Consider the following 18,753-nt stretch of genomic DNA (forward strand, 5'->3'; position numbering starts at 1 on the left):
AATGTGAGCAATATAATGGATGTATATAACAATTACGTATATTGTTATTTAATATTTTCAATATTTGGATTACGTTTATATATATTTTAACATATTATTTACATAAAATACATATTTTTGCAGTAAGATATTCTTTAAATCTTTTGCGTTTAAGTTTTAAACCAAATGCAACTCTGTCGTTAATGAAATGCAACTCTGACGTCAGGTAGTGCAAAAATCATCTGTTTGACAAATGAAATAGCCGAAAGAAAAAGGATAAAAGCAAAAGGTTTGTAGCCAAACAAAACATTCTAGTGCAATTATTTCGCGCAGCTAGTCAACTAAAAACTCTCGTCTCTTCGTTGAACTATTAAAGCTTAATTTAGCAAACAACACATCGAATTTTACCACAACGCATAACAAGTCGGGTTCAGTGAGAAGTTAACCAGCTTGTATACTGCCAGGAACAGATTTTTAACTGGTCTTTGCCACAATTGTGCAAATTTTTTGTGCGGACAACCTGTTCTAACATATACGGATAACACATAATGGAGCATATATCTGCAGTTATCAGTGGAGACATTATGAACAACAGCACTTCATCAACGTCAGCAGGCAATAAAACAATAAATTCGAAAGATTCCAAAACCGATGTTGTAGCTGTAACTCCATTTGCTGAGGTCGAGAAACTCACCTATGAAATCCACCGTTATTCCAGTTTCTCGACCAACTATTTTCCTGAGTAAGTAGTGTACATATGTAATTGCCAAAACACTTTTGTTAAAGCATAGTTTGACCTAAAGGGTAGCGGGAACATTATTATTTGCATAATACTGCTCTGAGCTGTGCACTTTTTTGTACAAATATATTAGATATTTATACAGTTCGCTTAAAATTGTACAATTTCTGTAGCGTACAAAAACAAGCAAAGCATAACAACAATCAACACAATAATTTGAACATATGCATATGTACATAAACACGTGTATGTGTTTAGATTGCATTTGAGCGCGATATTACCTCTGTTTTTGAACTTTGCATACGTACGTAGACAAGTGTATTTACATACATATATGATGTGCTTCCACTGCCAACTGCGCAGTCGGTGATAATGAAAAAATACATATATTTTTTGTAAGATTTCTTTGTTTCACAAATCAATTGATTATTTATTATTTTTATTTTTAGAAACATACTGGTAGATTGCCCTGGTGATCAATCCTCACGCTGGTCGGCACACACCAACAATCCACCACAGTTTCTTACTTTGAAGCTGAAGCGTCCTGCCGTTGTGAAAAATATTAAATTTGGCAAATTTGAAAAGTCACATGTGTGTAACATCAAAAAATTCCGTGTTTTCGGTGGACTCGATGAAGACCGCTTGGTGTTGCTTTTAGAAGGGTAAGACAAACTAGTCAAATTTACATATAATAATAACGTTTCATTAAAATTTATATTTTTATATATTTTTAGTGGCCTAAGAAATGATAACGTGCCAGAAGTATTCAATTTACGTTGCAAAACAGAAGACGGTACGGGACAACTGCCCATTTTGTATTTGAAAATAGTGCCACTACTCTCATGGGGTCCAACTTTCAACTTTAGTATTTGGTATATAGAATTACACGGACAGGATGACCCCATGTATACCAGTGTGAGCTTGACGAACTACAATATGGTAGGTGTTGATATATTAATTAAATGAGAATGTAAAATGCTTATAAAATCTTAAAAATATTTACACAGTTACGTGAAGTTGAAATCGTTAAATTGTGCCTAAAACACTTTCGTCAACAAGGCTACGATGCCGCTTTCAAAGCTTTGCAAGAGCAAACTCAAGTGCGTCTGGAACACAAGCTTATAAGTGAACTACACAAATGTTTGGTTATAAATGGTGACTTCAAGAAGGCTGAAAAATTCATTACTGAATGTGTCAATGAGGGCCTTATGGACTCGTATCTCAATCGGCAAGATTACAAACATACTTGGCGCATGCAGCACACACAAAGCAGTACGCAACCAGGTGAGTTTGTATATAAAATTAGGTGTGTACATAAAAAATATTAATTTATGCTATGTTTTTACCTAAAGGCAATCGTGGTGGCCATCAATTAGTTGTGGATACCAAAAAACGTTTAGTCTACTTATATGGCGGTTGGGATGGCTATCGTGACCTCAGCGATTTGTGGGTCTTTGATATAAAAACCAACAGTTGGACGTTGCTTTTCGAACAAACTGAGCTCTATAATGGACCAACGCCACGTTCGTGCCACAAAATGGTGTACGATTCGGTTAGCGAAAATATATTTATGTTAGGTCGTTATTTAGATAACTCCATACGCACCACGGAATACATTAAAGTAAGTTTACAAGTCTATAAACACTTTTACCAATTTCATAACATAACTGTACTAATTTACAGAGCGACTTCTTCCTGTACGACACACGTGCACGCACATGGCTGCAAATCTGCGATGACACAAGTCAAGTCGGTGGTCCACACCTTGTTTACGATCATCAAATGTGCATCGATAGCGAGAAGCGTAATATTTATGTGTTCGGTGGCAAAATACTGACACCACGTAGTGTTTTGAATTCCACTTCGAATGAACCCGAATATTCGGGACTGTTCTCCTATCACATTGCCACTAACACATGGACACAGATACTTGTCGATTGTCATCATCCAAGTGCATCGCAGGCCGATGTACTCTCGATAAAGTCGCGCATCACGCACTGCATGGTGTTTCATACGGTAAATAAATATTATCTGTTTTGTATGGAATGGTTTTTATTAACAATCTTTCTTTCTTTTTTTCAATAGAAACATCGCAAACTGTACATTTATGGTGGGCAGCGTGGCAAAGAGGACATCGACGACTTTATCACCTATGACGTTGACACACAAGCCATTTCCGTGCTGAATAAAGACAATAATAATTGTGGTGGCGCCGGTGGCAGTAGCGTCTGCACTAGCGTTAGCGATACAAAGAATGAACCTTCGCCAGGTTACACGTTGCGCGCCACCATCGATTGTGATCGCGATGAAATTTACATTTTCTCCAGCTTGAGCAAACTGAAAGATCGTCGCGATATCCAACATGTGGATGCATCAAACTCCTTTTGGGTATATTCGCTAAAGCATTACATGTGGTCGCGCATTTACACGTGCCGTCATAATGCCGAGGCATCAAATGCCACAGTGAAGTCGGATCTACTCGAACCGTGTCCACGCTATGCGCATCAGTTGGTGTACGACGATGTGGCAAAGGTGAGTGCGAATTGTGTTTGTTGTATTTGTTGGCATTTATTTAATATTTTGTGTATGTATTTGCAGTTGCACTATCTATTTGGTGGAAATCCTGGCAAGTCTTCGCGTCCACAAATGCGGTTGGATGACTTTTGGTTACTTGATCTCGAAAAGTATGACAATAATAGCTTTAATCTGTTGATTTTGTTAATATAACATTTTTTATTATATCTTTTTAGACCCAAGCGCAGTGAGATTTTGATGCATTGCCGTTATTTGGTGCGCAAGTTGCACTACGAAGAAATGACACGCGTCGATCCGTTGAGCGCAATGCAATATTTACGTCATCGTGTTGCCGAAGTTATTGATCATTCGAATCCAGAACAATTAAATAATGTAAGCACGCACATTTTTTTCTTTTTCATATAATTCGTGAAAAAATAGCATAGAAATGATTATAATAATAGTATTAAAAAAATATTTTTTTATATTTTTTCAAATTTTTTTTCATATTTTTATTTTTTTATAATTTTATTATTTTTATAAATTTTTTTTTATTTAATTTTTTTCTTATTATTTTTTTAATTTTATTTTTTTTTATTAAATTCCTTTTCTAATTTTTTCTTATCAATATTTTTTTTTTAATTTTTTTATAAATAAAAATTAAAAATATGTATAATTTTTATTTTGTTTATAATTTTTTTTAAAGTTTCTTTTCATTACATTTTGTTTTTATATTAATTTTTTTTTATTAAAAAATGTTTTCCATTCTTTTTTCTAGTTCCACAAGTTGGCCTCACTGCTGTTTCGCTGCGATGATACCAGTAGCACAACCGGTCGTTCGCAATTGGTCACACCGCCTTTGGGCAAGTCATTGAAAATGGATAGTAGCATACAAGGGGAGAATTTGGAAGCTGAGACAGCAAATGTATCGGCAGAAAGCGACGAAAAACAGCAAGATGATGGTATGTAATTTGATTTTTTCTTTTTGAATGTTTTCCTATTTCTATTATTATTTCATTTATACACAGACGCTTCGAATAAATCGGGTCTGCATTCAGAAGGCTCCAATCCGGCTGAGGATCTTTCGATGGAGTCATGCGATAGCACTGGAACAGCATCATCTGTCTCGGCTACCTCTGATTCGGCCGTGTCGTCGGCGGGCTCCTCGACGCATGGGCGCCGCAATAATACTAAACGCGTACATGACAGTCGCGAACAAGAGTTGCGCAGGCGTCGTGCGTATCTCTTCAATAAGATAGTGAAACTAATGCCGGCCAATATGGTGCAACCGGAACGCAATCTAAGCGACTTTGTTGTTATGTAAAAGCACGGATGTTGGAAAAAAAATGAAAATAAAACTCACTTTTTATAACAACCAACTAAGTTAAGTTAAGTATTAAAAAAAAAAAAAAAACAAAAAAAGGCGAAAATGTGTACTGAACGGTTAAGAATGAAGAACTGAAATTCGTTGATGAATGTCTGCGTCTGTGCCCTTTGTTATGTACAGTAGAAAACCCAAAACAATAAGAATCAAGTCAAGCTCAATGTGGCATGCTTTCAAAGAGCCTTTAATATGTCGATTGTGTGGCTTTTACAATGCACATACATACATACATAAATATCTATATATAAATAAACGAATAAAGTCTGTAATGTAATAATTTTAGTGTCGCGAAAATAACAAATATGCCTTAAGTATCAATTAATCGATTAACTGTAAAGACAAGAAAAAAAACATATTTATTTATTTAAGCAAGGCTTCCATATGATGCTCTTTGTTGTCTTTGTTATGTAAAATCTTTGCTATTTTGTTTATTTAGAGCAATAATGACTTTGTGATACGAATATCTATATATATATATACCTCTGCTGGCTTAACGATATGTATATATATATGAATCGTGCGTTGTTCACATGTTTTCACAAAATAGTACTGATTTATAATTATTTACTTTATACACATTAAACTACATATGTAATTGTTAAGCGAACATAATACAATCCAATATAATAATTACATATAATATATAATTAACATAATATTTCTTACAATAAATAATGAAAAAATTCAAATTTACACATTTTTTCTACACTCTTCGGGCACTGCAACACAGCAGATGTGGGCACAGCTTAATTAAGGCCTATTGATTTTAGGTAATTGTTTATTATTGTGTCCTGTACCGTCAGAAATACTATGCGAAAGTTTTTCGTGTCTGTGGAGAGCAAGTAATATAGGAAACTATTAAATACACTAGTCTGTCACTCAATAATATCCACCTGTGGCACATGTAAAATGTGGGTAAACTTTGCGTCCTTTTTCCACAACGGCCTCGAACATTTCGCGTATAAAATATTTTGCCGCTTCAGCGTTTTGTTTGGGACCTAAAATTACATTTTAAAATCATTCACATTAAGCTTATGTTTCACTACATATATGTATTAGATAGATACCTTGATACTCCGGGAAGTTGTCTACTAAATGTGACGTCATTATTTTCTCTTCGAGTATATCTTGCTTATTTAAAAATAAAATAATCGAAGAATTGCGAAAATAATGTGTGGATAAGATGGAACGAAACAGCGACATGGACTCCTCCATGCGATTCTGTAATGTAAAAAAATACTTCAAGCACTATTCCTTTGAGATTTATTTCATAATGAGTTATATACAAGATATGTCACTCAACAAGTCTGGAGGAAAATTTTTGCGATTGTTGTGCTGATGGTCTATGGGGGTATTTGGGGAAGTTAAAATATTAAAAAAAAGGTCTACAACTTTGCTTCCGCCGTATTCCAATGGATGTCTCTAGTCGATTAAATCGTTTTTTTTTACATCGATCACTTTTTGAGCCGAATTCTCGACGTTTGCGGGAATGTCTCTAGGGTGAAGCTTTAGTCGATTAAATCGTTTTATATCGATCTTGGTCATATTTGTCAACATTAACCCAACAAAATATTTGTAGAGATTTGTTTTCATCTCAAACTTATTCTCAACTGTAAATGTCACTTTTTGAGTCGAATTCTCGACATTTGAGGGAAATTTTGCTTTTCTTTTTTAATTCCAAGAAAAGCTGAGGTTCATCGACAGTTGTAACATCGACATTTGTAACCGTTTAAATTTACACAAAAAAAAACGGCGGAAGCAAAGTTGTAGACCTAATACATCACGCATTTTTTTCTTTCTGAAGTTTTTCCCAAATTCTGACTTTCGCTTTCCCTCATAAGGAACCACAACAATAATCTCTCATCCCATCTCCCCGGGTCTCATCTGCATTGGAATCGTTGCTAGGCACCCAAATTTTCGGAAAAAAGAAGTTAAAATGTGAGAGGAGGAAGTGGATTTTAAGGGACATGCGACAGTCCATTTTGCAATAGTGCTCGAGTAATTCTTTTACAAGTTTTTCGTAGGTTTCTATTTTTCTGTTTTTACATCCTTTAGTACTTTCCGAAAAACAAGGATATCTCCTGGTTACGGGTTCTAAAAATGTTGTAGTCTTGAACCCAATAGCTCAGTATGGTCCTTGGACCAGTGAGGTCTCTTACTAGGTCGTTTAATTCAGCTTATTCGATTAATTCGGTCTTGGGAATTTTAGTGAGAGTTGTAGCCTAAATACTGTAAGATCGGTGGTCAGTCAACATTTTATGCATATTTCTACATGTTGTCCACCTTTCACCGATATCTGATCTAACGGTATTTATTTAAGTTCTCCAGAAAAACCAAAATTTAATTAGAATTTCTAAATTGAGACCGATTCAGTCATAAATCGTTGCTGAATTGAATGTTGTGCTACTTCAATTAATAGTTTCCAAACATATGCCTCACTTACCAAACCTCTGGCCTCGCACAATGTCTGATCGTATTCTGAGAGAGATGTTAGAAAGATGACAGCTGTCACATCATCAAAATATTGTAACCATTTTGCTCGTTCCGAGCGTTGGCCACCAACATCTATTACGCTACAAAGAGAAGAGAACAGATTACTTCTTCATAATTCTTTCCATAGCCTCTTATATGCATTGGTATCACATTCACCGAAGTAACGTCCGTTTGTTACTATTATGTTTCGGTTTGCTTTGCTGTGTATCGAAAACATGCTCCACTATTGCGGTTGTAACAACACGTGAGCGCAATATATGATCATCGCTGGGTTCGTAATTGGGCTGTGTGACACAATCCAGTAAGTCCAGGAAACTGTGGAAAGGTTTAATTCATAAATAAATTGATCAACATGACTTTGGATGGTATAAAAGAAGTTAACTTACTATTTTGCCGAATCCATAATCTGATATTCTCTTCGTCGTTCATAGCATTGTTGGACGCCCGTGTCGGTCCACAGACGTTTTATCGCTGACAAAGTCGTCTCGTTCAAATTTGTTAGGGCTTCGACATTTGTGATCAAAATGCTATTTGCCATGAGCTATTGAGAGTAAGAGATAGTTCCGGTTGTCAAAAAAGAGTGTGTAAAATTATGCACATATTTGATTTCAGAAAAGGGGAATCCATAGCTCGGTGTGTTCATATGACTTATTATCACGCAATTGTATTACAATACCACAGACAGATGTAGAGGACAGTCGGAACAGATAGAATATTCGGTTTAACCGGTTAATGAAAAAATCTGGATAAAATTCTATAGTTCTGCCCGTCTAACTCAGTGTAGTGGAAAACCAGAAATAGACATTCTCTCAGATGAAGAGACTTCGATTTCATTTTGTCACATCATATTAGTTTACAATTGCGAAGTTTTCGAAAATTGGATTTTCATCATACATCGAAGAAGTTCAAAGCAATAATAACACCATCGACGAGCATTAATCAGGACGAGATTAATTTCAGAATAACCTCGTTTCGTAGTTTCGGAATGGTCTTTACATTTTTTATATCCAATTTCAATGTTGTAGGTTTTCCATGAAGTGGATTTTGATAAACATTGGACTATATGAACATACACCAAGAATCAACTATTTTTTTATGTTTACCGCATTCTCTATTTTGTCGTATGGTATCCTCAACGCATTCATAGCACTCAGCATCGACTGCATGGCTGTCACAATATTCTGATGTATAACTCTTTTGTATTGCTTTCGATCTTCAGCCGTAAAACCTCTGCCATAATTGATATGCATTTGTTTGAAGAAAGTGGACTTGCCGGCCTCACCAGTACCTGTAAAATTACAATAAATAAATGAATAAAGGAGATGGAAAGCTTCGAAAATCCAATAAGTCTTTGAGGACCCCCAAGGGTCCGGAGCCCGTTTGAGCCGTTGAATACTGTAACTTGGTAAACTTAGATTTATGCATTCGTAAAATTTAGTTATTCAATAGTTCAACCTGATACTAAGCAAAGCTTATCGCTATAATCGAAGAAACCGTATCGGAATTAGTATACTGCGTAAGGGCTGAGATTCGGCTCAAGTTAATGTAGTCGAGCCGTCCTCGCACCATGAAATTTGGCGCGCCAAAATTGCAATGCGATTTTTATTTTCAGATCGGTTTATAAATATTTTTCACGTTCTCATTCATATCTATGTATGTATATATACATCGTATCGTATACATATATCGATATATATGTATGTGTGTATGACGAAATAATTGGCTTACAAATCATAGAAAATTATTTTCTCAATGTACATACAAGTACAAATACACTTCTTGTCAATATATATATTGATATGTTTTATATTTATTTATAACATATTTTTCTCAACATTACATCATCGGCTTTTTCGAATAACTTCAAAAGAAAGAAAGCGTAACTTAGAAAACTGAACATATAAACATAAATTAGCGATTTCGATTATTGAAGTAGAAGTCAAATCACGAACACCCACAGACCAAAAGGTCTAGTCGCCTCGAGAGACACAAATAGTCTCTGCACAGTAATGACCTGAATGAATTTTAGTCACTATTTGTACATGTTTGAATCCGGCTTTCCGAAAGGTTCTTGACTATACTACTAGGAGGTCATTCCTGTGGCACGCCTCTTGCTATTGTTCGCACTTGTCAAGCAAATTGTTTCCGTTAGATGGACTCGCTGAGAATTACACTTAATTACTTAGCAAAGTACAGAGTTTGAGTACAGAGTTTGAGAGGCCGATACAACAATAGCCACAGATACTAATGATACAATAACAAAAAAGTAAGTTGCGGCGCTGTTTTGAATTTTTTTTACGTTTAATTAAAATTTCACAATTAAGGCAGCACTGTTTTATTTTTATGCATAAATTCCCAATTTTTTTTTTTTTTTTTTTTGGTTCAGTTCTTATCGCCATGCTTCAATATTTCCCCATATGAATCACATAAACACACCATATATGTAGATATATATATGTTACATATACATATATGTATAGAATTGTGACATAAGCACATTTTTTATACATACATATATAGTTTTTTTTCACGATATACATATATTTTTTCGATTTTCCTTACCTAATAACAGTAACTTTATGGCACTATTTAAATCTACATAATATCTTTCTAACTCCTCCTTTATTTTCCGTTCATTAAAGTCTTCTTCATCTTCGCCACTCTCCTCTGGCACCGAACCACAGGGGCAACGTTTTAGAACCATTTCCACATTTTTTCGTAACATTTTTGATTATTTTAAGTATTATACATATATCACAGAAATGATTTTAATTTAAAATGATTAAAGTTTTTTAAGAATTTTTAAATTATATAATTTTTTTATTTTTTATTCTTTTATAATTTTTGGTTTATTTCTTTTTTATATTTCAGTTAATCCGTTCTTGAGCGCACCGTTTCCAATGCAAGACTGAAATGTTCGGAATAACTTCGAGTTGTTGGATTCTAAAGCAGAGGTTTACTCACTCATTCGTTGAGGATTTCTGTGAAATCTGTTCGACGATTGGATTTGGATAAAGGGAAAAATACATAATACAAATCTAAGTATGTGAGTGTATGACTTTTTTGTGGTAAAATAACTTTGTTTTTGTTTTACTGCAATAAGTACATACATATAATATACGATAGCCATATATACGCCAATGTTTATAAACATTATAAATACCAAAGTGTGAGTTTATCTCGATATATTTTCATTTATGATTTGTGAAAATAAGTGAGTAATAATTGTAAATATTTCCGCAGTTCAAATCGAGTTCGAAACACCGAACTAGCTCACGTAGTAAATTTACAAATTTGCAAGAAACGTGCGAGCTTTTTTATCAGAAGAAGTGACGAAGCTCATCAAAGAGCTTATGAATTGAAAAACATGAACAATAAGAGCAAGTTAGGGTTATTGGAATGAATCGCAAACTTGTGTTATGATCGCTCGTTCAGGCTATCCGGAAAATTATCAGCGCATTATTAAAATAAATTCATTCAGACATCTTCGGCACTAGGTTATGCCCAAACAGACGGACAGGTAACTAGTGTGATGGAGAGACTTAACTTCACCGCCATTTAATTAGGTCTATGGTCGCTTACTATATGGTATTATGTTGATTTTTTCATTGGGTGATACGTTTTTATGTTGCGGGGTCACAAACCCTACGCACAACTGCAGTAGTGGGCTTCGACTTCTCACTTTGGCTTGTCTCCAAACGGCTGTTTGTTGGCTACCCAGAGGATATTTGGTTTAAAACCGGAAGTCGTGAGCTGCTTGAACCATGTGGAGAAGAATCCCAAGTGAATGGCAATCAAAAACTTGCCTCACTTGTGTGAACTTCTACACATGAACGTCAACATTGAAATCAAAGTCCTCTCTCCATGAACCAAAACCAAACTCTATAAGTCGTTTATTGTTCCCATCATGGTGCATTTATGGAACGCTTTGCTGTATTATCTAATTGGTTGTTCCGAGAGCTATGAAAATTAGAAATATGTAAATATATAAGGAATTTTTATGACATTTTTTGTGTCATTGATTACATTTGGAGGTTTGTTTGGCTACATAGAGGTGACTGTTAATAGAAAATAATGTTTGTATATCATAGCTGTATTTCCAAGAAATTGATTCCAATATTGATTTAACTTTCAATATTCGCTATTTCATGTCCAAATATTTTCTAGTAGTTTAAAACGATGACCCATAAACGTTTATCACGACATCCCTCATCTTAATTCTCTTTTAATCTTAATCGGCAAAAACTCACTCACACACATATTCACCACACTTGCAATGAAACGTTCACATTTTCAAGTAATTCATATTATGTTTATAATATATTAGGTGTACATAGATAATTTTCTTTTAATTATCTTTATCTTAGTTCTTTACTTTATACACATTAAACAACATACATATGTATGTAATAATTAAGCGAACACAATAATTACAGATATAATATTTCTTATAAAATAAATAAATATTCGGTTACATTGCAGCTGAGCAGAGCTTAATAGATGCCTACTGAATCGAGGTAACGGCTCATTATTGTATCCTGTACCGCCAGAAATACTATGCGGAAGTTTTTCGTGTCTGTGGAGATAAGGAAATAAAGGTAAATATTAGAATCTACCAGGGGCGAACGCAGGGGGGGGGGGGGTTTGGGGTGTTAAAAAACTTATAGAATTTAATTTTCTGAAACTATGAAAATGTTAAACTAAAAACAAACCTATTGTATCTGGATAGTATTAAAAAGTTGTGGGAATGTACATAGGCCAATTAAAAAACCCAGAGAAATATAAACTGGACAGAGACATTTTTTTAATTTGCTTCAAAGTAATGAGTTTGCCTTATAACTCTGTGGCTGCTGAACTGGATTTTTTTTAGATTTAAGGGGAATTGTGAGTCGAAAATGGACTTCTTTTGAAAATTAGTTCTGAACTGAAAAGTCACCAATAAGGTTTCTATTATTTTTTTAGAGTTTATTGTTAATCATAATACAGCAAAACAAAAAACTCATTTATTATGACTTTCAGTTTTCGTTCCACGAGCAAACTGTTGTGAAATAAATTTAAATTAAAAAAAATTATGTTATTTGCAAAAAAATACTTGAGTGCCTTAACTAAGATGTCTATATTTTCAATAAAAATAACCGGAAAAAACTAGTCTGAATTAGATACACAACTTTACTTATTATTTGTTTTTCAAATGAAAATTTTCAAAACAGTGCATCGTTTTTTAAATATTGGAGCAACAATCCCTATATCTCCCGCTTCAAGTGAACGCTCGTTTTCCTCACTTCGCAGGCTTAAAACATATTTAAGAAATAAAACTGGAGAAACACGCCTGAACGGAATGGCTCTCTTGAATAACCATAGAGATATAGACGTGACGGAGGAAGAGATTTTAAATGTTATGGCCCAAAATAAAAGCAGATTAGGCTTCAATTTGTAAATAAAATAATGAAACATTGTCTTTTTACCTAAATATCCCCCTACCCCCCCCCCCCCCATTTTTTCCCTGCGTTCACAAATGGAATCTACGAATGTACGTATCACATATTAACTATGTACACTAGACACACAGTACACACCTGTGGCACATGTAAAATGTGTGTAAACTGAACGGTCTTTATCCACAAATGCCTCGAACATTTCGCGTATAAAGGATTTTGCCGCTTCAGCGTTTTGTTTGGGACCTAAAATTACAATTTAAAATCATTCACTTTAAGCATTCACTTTCAATACATAGTATATGTGTATATTAGACAGCATAAAAATGCATACCTTGATACTCCGGATAGTAGTCTCCTAAGTCTGATGTCATTATTTTCTCTTCGAGTATATCTTGTTTATTTAAAAATAAAATAATCGCAGAATCTCGGAAATAATTTGTGGATAAGATGAAACGAAACAGCGTCTTGGACTCCTCCATGCGATTCTGTAATATAAAATAAACAAATTCTTCAAGAACTATTTGTTAAGGCTCCATATTTCATGGCTATGCGCTCAATCCGTATTTTTTTCAATTTTCAAGAAAATATCAAATTCGTATTTTAATGGACTCAGCCATTAGTCGATGCTGAATTGAGTGTTCGGCTACTTCAATTAATACTTTCAAAACATACAGATGCCTCACTTACTAAATCTCTGGCCTCGCACAATGTCTGATCGTATTCTGAGAGCGATGTTAGAAAGATGACAGCTGTCACATCATCAAAATATTGTAACCATTTTCGTCGCTCCGAGCGTTGGCCACCAACATCTATTACGCTACAAAGAGAAGAGAATAGAACATATTACTTCCTCATAACTCTTTCTGTAGTCTCTTATATGCTTTGGTATCACATTCACCGAAGTAACGTCCGTTTGGTACTATTACGTTTCGGTTTGTATTGTTGCGTATCGAATATGTGCTCCACTATTCCGGTTGTAACAACACGTGAACGTAATATGTGATCATCGCTGGGTTCGTAATCGGGCTGTGTGACACAATCCAATAAGTCCAGGAAACTGTGGGAAAGTATATTTCATAAGTAAATTGATTAACATGACTTTGGATGGTTTGTATGATGTTAACTTACTATTTGGCGGAATCGATGATCTGATATTCTCTTCGGCGTTCATAGCATATTTGTACCCCTTTGTCGGCCCAGAGACACTTTATCGCTGAAAAAGTCGTCTCGTCCAAATTTGTTACGGTTTCGACATTTGTGATCAAAATGCTATTTGCCATAAGCTATTGAAAGTAAGAGAAAGTTCAGATTGAGAACCAGAAGGAGCAGTTTCGGAATGGTCTTTAAATTTTTGAATATCTAATTTTTTGACCAGTCCAATTGAGTTTTTCCATGAAGTGGGTTCTGATAAAAGTTAGATACATACCATAAACAACGCTTTTTATGCTTACCGCATTCTCTATTTTATCGTATGGTATCCTCAACGCATTCATAGCGCTCAGCATCGACTGCATGGCTGTCACAATATTCTGATGTATGACTCTTTTGTATTGCTTTCGATCTTCAGCCGTAAAACCTCTGCCATAATTGATGTGCATTTGTTTGAAGAAAGTGGACTTGCCGGCCTCACCAGTACCTGTAAAATTAAAATAAATAAATGAATAAAGGCGATGGAAGTCCACAAAAATCCAACAATAATAGCCTTTGAGTACCCCAAGGGCCCGGAAGATATATATATATATTTTGCAGTGATTAAGTCGTTTAATCCAATAACTTTATATAGTTCCATTTATGCATTCGTAAAAACATTCTGTTGTTTATAGTTATTCAATAGTAAACACTGATATTCAAGACAACGTATTGCTAAAATTGAAGAAACCGTATCGAAAATAGTATATTGGGTAAGACCTGAGGTTCGGCTCAAGTTAATAGTGATCACCGCCCTAAGTTATTAGTGTTATATATATTTTGATTACTAATATTTGACTCTTCAATGTATTCCCTGGCATCATCGTGCCATTGAATGTAATTAAACGAGACTTCACGTGACACTTCAAAATTTAAACACACCCCGATTGTGCGGTGGACGCCTTTTTTAAACCTACAAGAATCAACGCTATCCCTAGGTCCAACCGATCATCAAGGCAATTTAAAGGTCGAACCCGAATAGAACACCTCTCTCCAAAAGAGAAGAACTGCTTTTGTGTGCTCAATAAGGATATATGTACCGCAATACAAGTGTTATTGGTGTGAAAATTCCCATTCATATGATACCAAGATCATCAAAATCGCTTCAGTTTTACTGGAATTATGACTATTCGAAAGTGAAGTGGTAGCGCCATACAAATGCTCTGCGCTGCTCTGCCGAGCTCAACAGATGCACCTCAGCCAACGGAAACAACCGTGACGGATATGAAGTGATCGGAACCGGAAATGACCAAAACAACTCAAACCGGATATCGATTAAAGACAGCGGAAGTCCAATAAAGGAAGCGGATATAAGACGAACGGAAGTTGTTAATGAAGCAGAAACTCGTGTTATTTAATAAAGCTGTGTGTTTCCGTAATTTTTCTTATTATTTCCTGTTGAAGAAACCCTTGGCACACTACCCTCGTTTTTACTTTGGTAAAATATCTTAAACATTTTGTTGATTGTAATGTATTCCCAATTCCAGTTCCAGAAACGAGTTATGGCACAAAACTGTATTGTGTATTGTGTATTTTTTGAGTATTTTAATACATTAGAGCCGTTAAAATTTCGGACGTATAAAATGTTCGGTTTCGCCCCAATTTAACGCTTCCTTACTTGTTTCAATTTACAATTTCACGATTAATGCAACGCTGTTTTATTTTTATGCATAAATACGGGATTGTTTTTTCTTTCTCTTTTTGCTGCAGCTCTTATCACCATGCTTGAATATTCCCGCATATGAATCACATAAACAAAACATTCCAATATACATAGACATACATACACATTAAGCATACAGTTTTTCTTTTATATAGTTTTGTTGTTATTTTATAGTTTCTCTCACGATATATAATTTTCCGATTTTCTTTACCTAATAACAGTAACTTTTTGGCACTATTCAAATCTACATAATATTTTTCTAACTCCTCTTTAATTCTGCGTTCATTAAGGTCTTCTTCTTCTGCTTCGCCACTCGCCTCTGGCAGCGAACCGCAAGAACAACGTTTTAGAGCAATTTCCATGTTTCGGAACATTTTTGATTATTTTACGAATTTTGGATATTTTACAGAAATGATTTTAATGTTTTTTTAATACTTGATATTTTTTAATTTTTGATTTTTTCTTCTTTTCTAATTTTTGGTTTATTTCTCTTTTATAATTCAGTTAATCCGTTCTTGAGCGCACTATATCCATTGCAAGACTGAAATGTTCGGAATGACTTCGAGTTGTTACACTCGATAGCTGAGGTCTGCTCACTTCTTCGTTGAGAGTTCAATCTGTTCAACGATTAGGTTTGGATAAAGTGTATAATATAAATCTGAGTAAGGGAGTGTATAACTCTTTGTAGTAAAATAACTTTTTATATATACGAGGGCGTTTAAATATATACACCAATGTTTATAAATATTTTTAGTGCCTTACCATACCACAGTGTACGCTTATTTCGATATTTTCATTTATGACTTAAAAAAAAAGTGAGTAATAATCGTTGATTAGTCGTATACTTCATATTTCCTTAGCTCAACGCGTGTTCGATACACCGAATTCGATCACGTAGTAAATTTACAAATCTGCAAGAAACGTGCGAGCTTTTTTATCAGAAGAAGTCACGAAGCTCATTAAAGAGCTTATAAATTGAAAAACACGATCAATATGAGTAAGTTATGATCCTTCGTTTCAGCTATCCGTAAAATCTATCTCCCAGGTACTAGTTTAGGCTCAATCAGACAAGCAGACAGTTCGAATGATAGATCAATGATGATCTGATCCCTCTCTCCTTATGATTTCGATATAACATCTCATGCATCTCATAGTCAAAAGCGGTATAAATTTCTCCAAATTCAATGCGGTTGTGATAATTTTTGTGTGCTTTTACGATTGCTGTTCGGTTGAATAGCGTTATAAGTAGAGAGTAATGAAATTTTAAAGAGAGTTAGAGTAAGAGAAAGAGTTTAAAGGGAGTAAGTAATGTATTTTCATTTAAGTGCTGAACACAAAGACGACGACACGACACGACGTAGCGGCGGCTGATCACAAATGTCGCTTTGAATGATCACAAATGTCACAAAATCTGTGCCCATAAGGACGCGTGTATTTTAATATTTGACAGATGTCGCTCGTCGCTTGTCGTCATCTATGTGTTCAGCACATTATTTATTGCTTAATTTTTATTAATTACCCATGAGATCGTCATTTTGCTAAATGACTCAATTAAGGTGTCATCCGAAACGTCTATACAATATATTTATATAGAAGCTTACAATATATACAAGTACATAATATGTTAGTCATAGACTTTGATATGGATCCGTTATTGCAGTTTAGAATTTGTTTTTGTTACCTACCTTGTTTTTATTTTACAAAGTTCCACGAAGTTTAAAAATTATCCCCAAAATCGTGTCATTGAATACATTTCGAAGATTGTTTGCCTTAGTGACTGTTACTGTACCGTGTTTTATAAATTGTGATGTATCGAACCAACGACTCATCGTTTTGTAGCCAAAATATTGAAATTTAACATTCGTTTTTACCTAATGGAAGTATTGTCCCGATTTTATCCATTTAGGGCACAAAGGAAAATATTATAAGTATCTTCTTTAAATTTTTTTAGAATATCTGAGAGATTTACCGATATTTTCGGTAAAAATCAACCACAAGCACTGAGCTCCTCATGTTCGATAACTGGGCCCTAAAAAGTTATAGTCCGATTTCGGAGATTTTTAAACGAGCGATGTCGAGTAAACGATTCAGATGGACTTCAAAAATGTGATATATGGGAAGTAGGCGTGGTTGTGGATCGATTACGTTATTTTCAAACTACATATGGGCATTTCCGCCATGTCGAACGGGACAATCGTACACCTTTCAACTAAAAAAAATATGAACTAAAATGGTTTTTAATTTTGACAGTAGGATTTTTTAATAGCCCTTCATTAGCTCTACATTTAGTATTAAGGTTGATTTTGGAACGGTTTTCATTTTCAAGATAATTGCAAAAAACCAAGGCATTCGCACGGGACAAAAAATGGAAGTCGTTTTTGGGGACAACGATTGAAACGGCGATTTCAGCGAATTGTGAGGCAATATTCAAATGTTTTTGATTGTAAAATGTTGCGCATTGATGGCCTTTAAAGATGGTATGAATTTCATCCAAAAATAATTAATAGTTTTTTTTTTTTAATTAATTATTAACCACATTCGCACGGGACATGTCGCACGGGACATTTTTTTCCATCATAATATTTATGTTCAATTTGTTGATATAATACGGAATTATTTAACAACAAGTCAATAAAATGGCTTAAAAAAGTAGTAAATGTATTTATTTATTTATTTTAACCAACATCCAACGAGAAACACCACCAAAATTCTATAGTATGAAATGAAAATAGTATTATGAATTTGTAATACAGTTTTTTTTCAGAAAATGCTGTCCTTGGGTATAAAAATTTTTGGATTTCGTTATCTGCTAGACTTTCCTTTTGATAACTGCTCCCAGTCCAGCGGGAGCAACCAGTCGAGAAAAGCAACTAAAGGATTTCTTAATTTTAGTTAAGACATTTATCTAGAAAATGATATGTCATGCGTTAACTTGTCACTTTTAAAAACAAACGACGAAATCTATTTGAATAGCTATTTCAGTGGAATTTAAAGTGCGGTTTTTGCTCATATGTAAATAATTAATGTAAATATATCTATTTACATACTTAAGTCAACTTTATAAGACAAAAAATAATTTTCAATTTTTAAATTCCACAACTACGATGTCGATGACGGGACCAATTTTAAGTAGTTACCAAAACCACAAATCTTCTGATTTTTGAACAAGGTTTTTTTTTTTTATTTTAATTGTATACAAATTTACTGTTTATATCCAAAATTTGGCGAGCTTGCTGCTTATATTTGCGATGCAGTGGGAATAAGTGTTGTTTTTTGATGTCACACGGAACATTAAAATATAGGATAATAAGAGAGCAAAAACTTACAGTTATTTGCAATCGCATGGTTTCTTATG

The 18,753-nt window shown here is 34.3% G+C and overlaps 3 protein-coding genes across 5 annotated transcripts; 1 reads left to right on the forward strand and 2 right to left on the reverse strand.

Moving 5' to 3' along the window:
- Positions 1 to 129: 129 nt before the first annotated feature.
- Positions 130 to 4,654, forward strand: LOC105212611 (muskelin). 2 transcript variants are annotated; one of them, XM_054234932.1, is made up of 12 exons: positions 130 to 268; positions 356 to 721; positions 1,168 to 1,380; positions 1,453 to 1,657; positions 1,726 to 2,002; positions 2,071 to 2,339; positions 2,402 to 2,734; positions 2,804 to 3,250; positions 3,317 to 3,402; positions 3,469 to 3,625; positions 4,011 to 4,194; positions 4,261 to 4,654. In XM_054234932.1, the coding sequence occupies exons 2-12, from the start codon at positions 528 to 530 to the stop codon at positions 4,554 to 4,556; spliced, it is 2,661 nt and encodes an 886-aa protein (XP_054090907.1). In that variant the 5' UTR covers positions 130 to 268; positions 356 to 527; the 3' UTR covers positions 4,557 to 4,654. The 2 variants fall into 2 exon arrangements, with proteins under 2 accessions (XP_054090907.1, XP_011182990.2); XM_011184688.3 differs by lacking the exon at positions 130 to 268 and having other exon boundaries at positions 275 to 721.
- On the reverse strand, positions 4,633 to 11,111 carry LOC105212612 (guanine nucleotide-binding protein subunit alpha-14). Its single transcript, XM_011184690.3, has 8 exons — positions 9,672 to 11,111; positions 8,213 to 8,397; positions 7,496 to 7,650; positions 7,266 to 7,424; positions 7,060 to 7,189; positions 5,684 to 5,837; positions 5,510 to 5,614; positions 4,633 to 5,445 (listed from the first exon to the last, which is right to left on the reverse strand). Exons 1-8 carry the CDS (start codon positions 9,832 to 9,834, stop codon positions 5,363 to 5,365), a joined length of 1,134 nt encoding a protein of 377 aa, XP_011182992.2. The 5' UTR covers positions 9,835 to 11,111; the 3' UTR covers positions 4,633 to 5,362.
- A 143-nt stretch (positions 11,112 to 11,254) lies between these two features.
- On the reverse strand, positions 11,255 to 16,829 carry LOC114803495 (guanine nucleotide-binding protein G(q) subunit alpha-like). 2 transcript variants are annotated; one of them, XM_054234934.1, is made up of 8 exons: positions 16,161 to 16,829; positions 13,999 to 14,183; positions 13,676 to 13,830; positions 13,446 to 13,604; positions 13,235 to 13,364; positions 12,879 to 13,032; positions 12,686 to 12,790; positions 11,255 to 11,685 (listed from the first exon to the last, which is right to left on the reverse strand). In XM_054234934.1, exons 2-8 carry the CDS (start codon positions 14,143 to 14,145, stop codon positions 11,603 to 11,605), a joined length of 933 nt encoding a protein of 310 aa, XP_054090909.1. In that variant the 5' UTR covers positions 14,146 to 14,183; positions 16,161 to 16,829; the 3' UTR covers positions 11,255 to 11,602. The 2 variants fall into 2 exon arrangements, with proteins under 2 accessions (XP_054090909.1, XP_054090908.1); XM_054234933.1 differs by lacking the exon at positions 16,161 to 16,829 and adding an exon at positions 15,610 to 16,082 and having other exon boundaries at positions 11,287 to 11,685.
- Positions 16,830 to 18,753: the final 1,924 nt, after the last annotated feature.

Source organism: Zeugodacus cucurbitae, chromosome 6, assembly GCF_028554725.1.
Source record: "Zeugodacus cucurbitae isolate PBARC_wt_2022May chromosome 6, idZeuCucr1.2, whole genome shotgun sequence".
NCBI lineage: Eukaryota > Metazoa > Arthropoda > Insecta > Diptera > Tephritidae > Zeugodacus > Zeugodacus cucurbitae.

Excerpts from the sequence above, each read along its gene's own strand:
- LOC105212611 (XM_054234932.1), top strand. The coding sequence starts at position 528 with ATGGAGCATATATCTGCAGTTATCAGTGGAGACATTATGAACAACAGC. Across the intron at positions 1,381-1,452 it reads TTGGTGTTGCTTTTAGAAGG|TGGCCTAAGAAATGATAACG; the intron begins GTAAGACAAACT and ends ATATATTTTTAG. Across the intron at positions 3,626-4,010 it reads ATCCAGAACAATTAAATAAT|TTCCACAAGTTGGCCTCACT; the intron begins GTAAGCACGCAC and ends TCTTTTTTCTAG.
- LOC105212612 (XM_011184690.3), bottom strand. The coding sequence starts at position 9,834 with ATGTTACGAAAAAATGTGGAAATGGTTCTAAAACGTTGCCCCTGTGGT. Across the intron at positions 7,651-8,212 it reads ACGACAAAATAGAGAATGCG|CTCATGGCAAATAGCATTTT; the intron begins GTAAACATAAAA and ends TACTCTCAATAG. Across the intron at positions 5,615-5,683 it reads CAACTTCCCGGAGTATCAAG|GTCCCAAACAAAACGCTGAA; the intron begins GTATCTATCTAA and ends ATGTAATTTTAG.
- LOC114803495 (XM_054234933.1), bottom strand. The coding sequence starts at position 15,772 with ATGTTCCGAAACATGGAAATTGCTCTAAAACGTTGTTCTTGCGGTTCG. Across the intron at positions 13,365-13,445 it reads ACCAAACGGACGTTACTTCG|CGTAATAGATGTTGGTGGCC; the intron begins GTGAATGTGATA and ends TTCTCTTTGTAG. Across the intron at positions 13,033-13,234 it reads TGTGCGAGGCCAGAGATTTA|AATCGCATGGAGGAGTCCAA; the intron begins GTAAGTGAGGCA and ends TTTATATTACAG.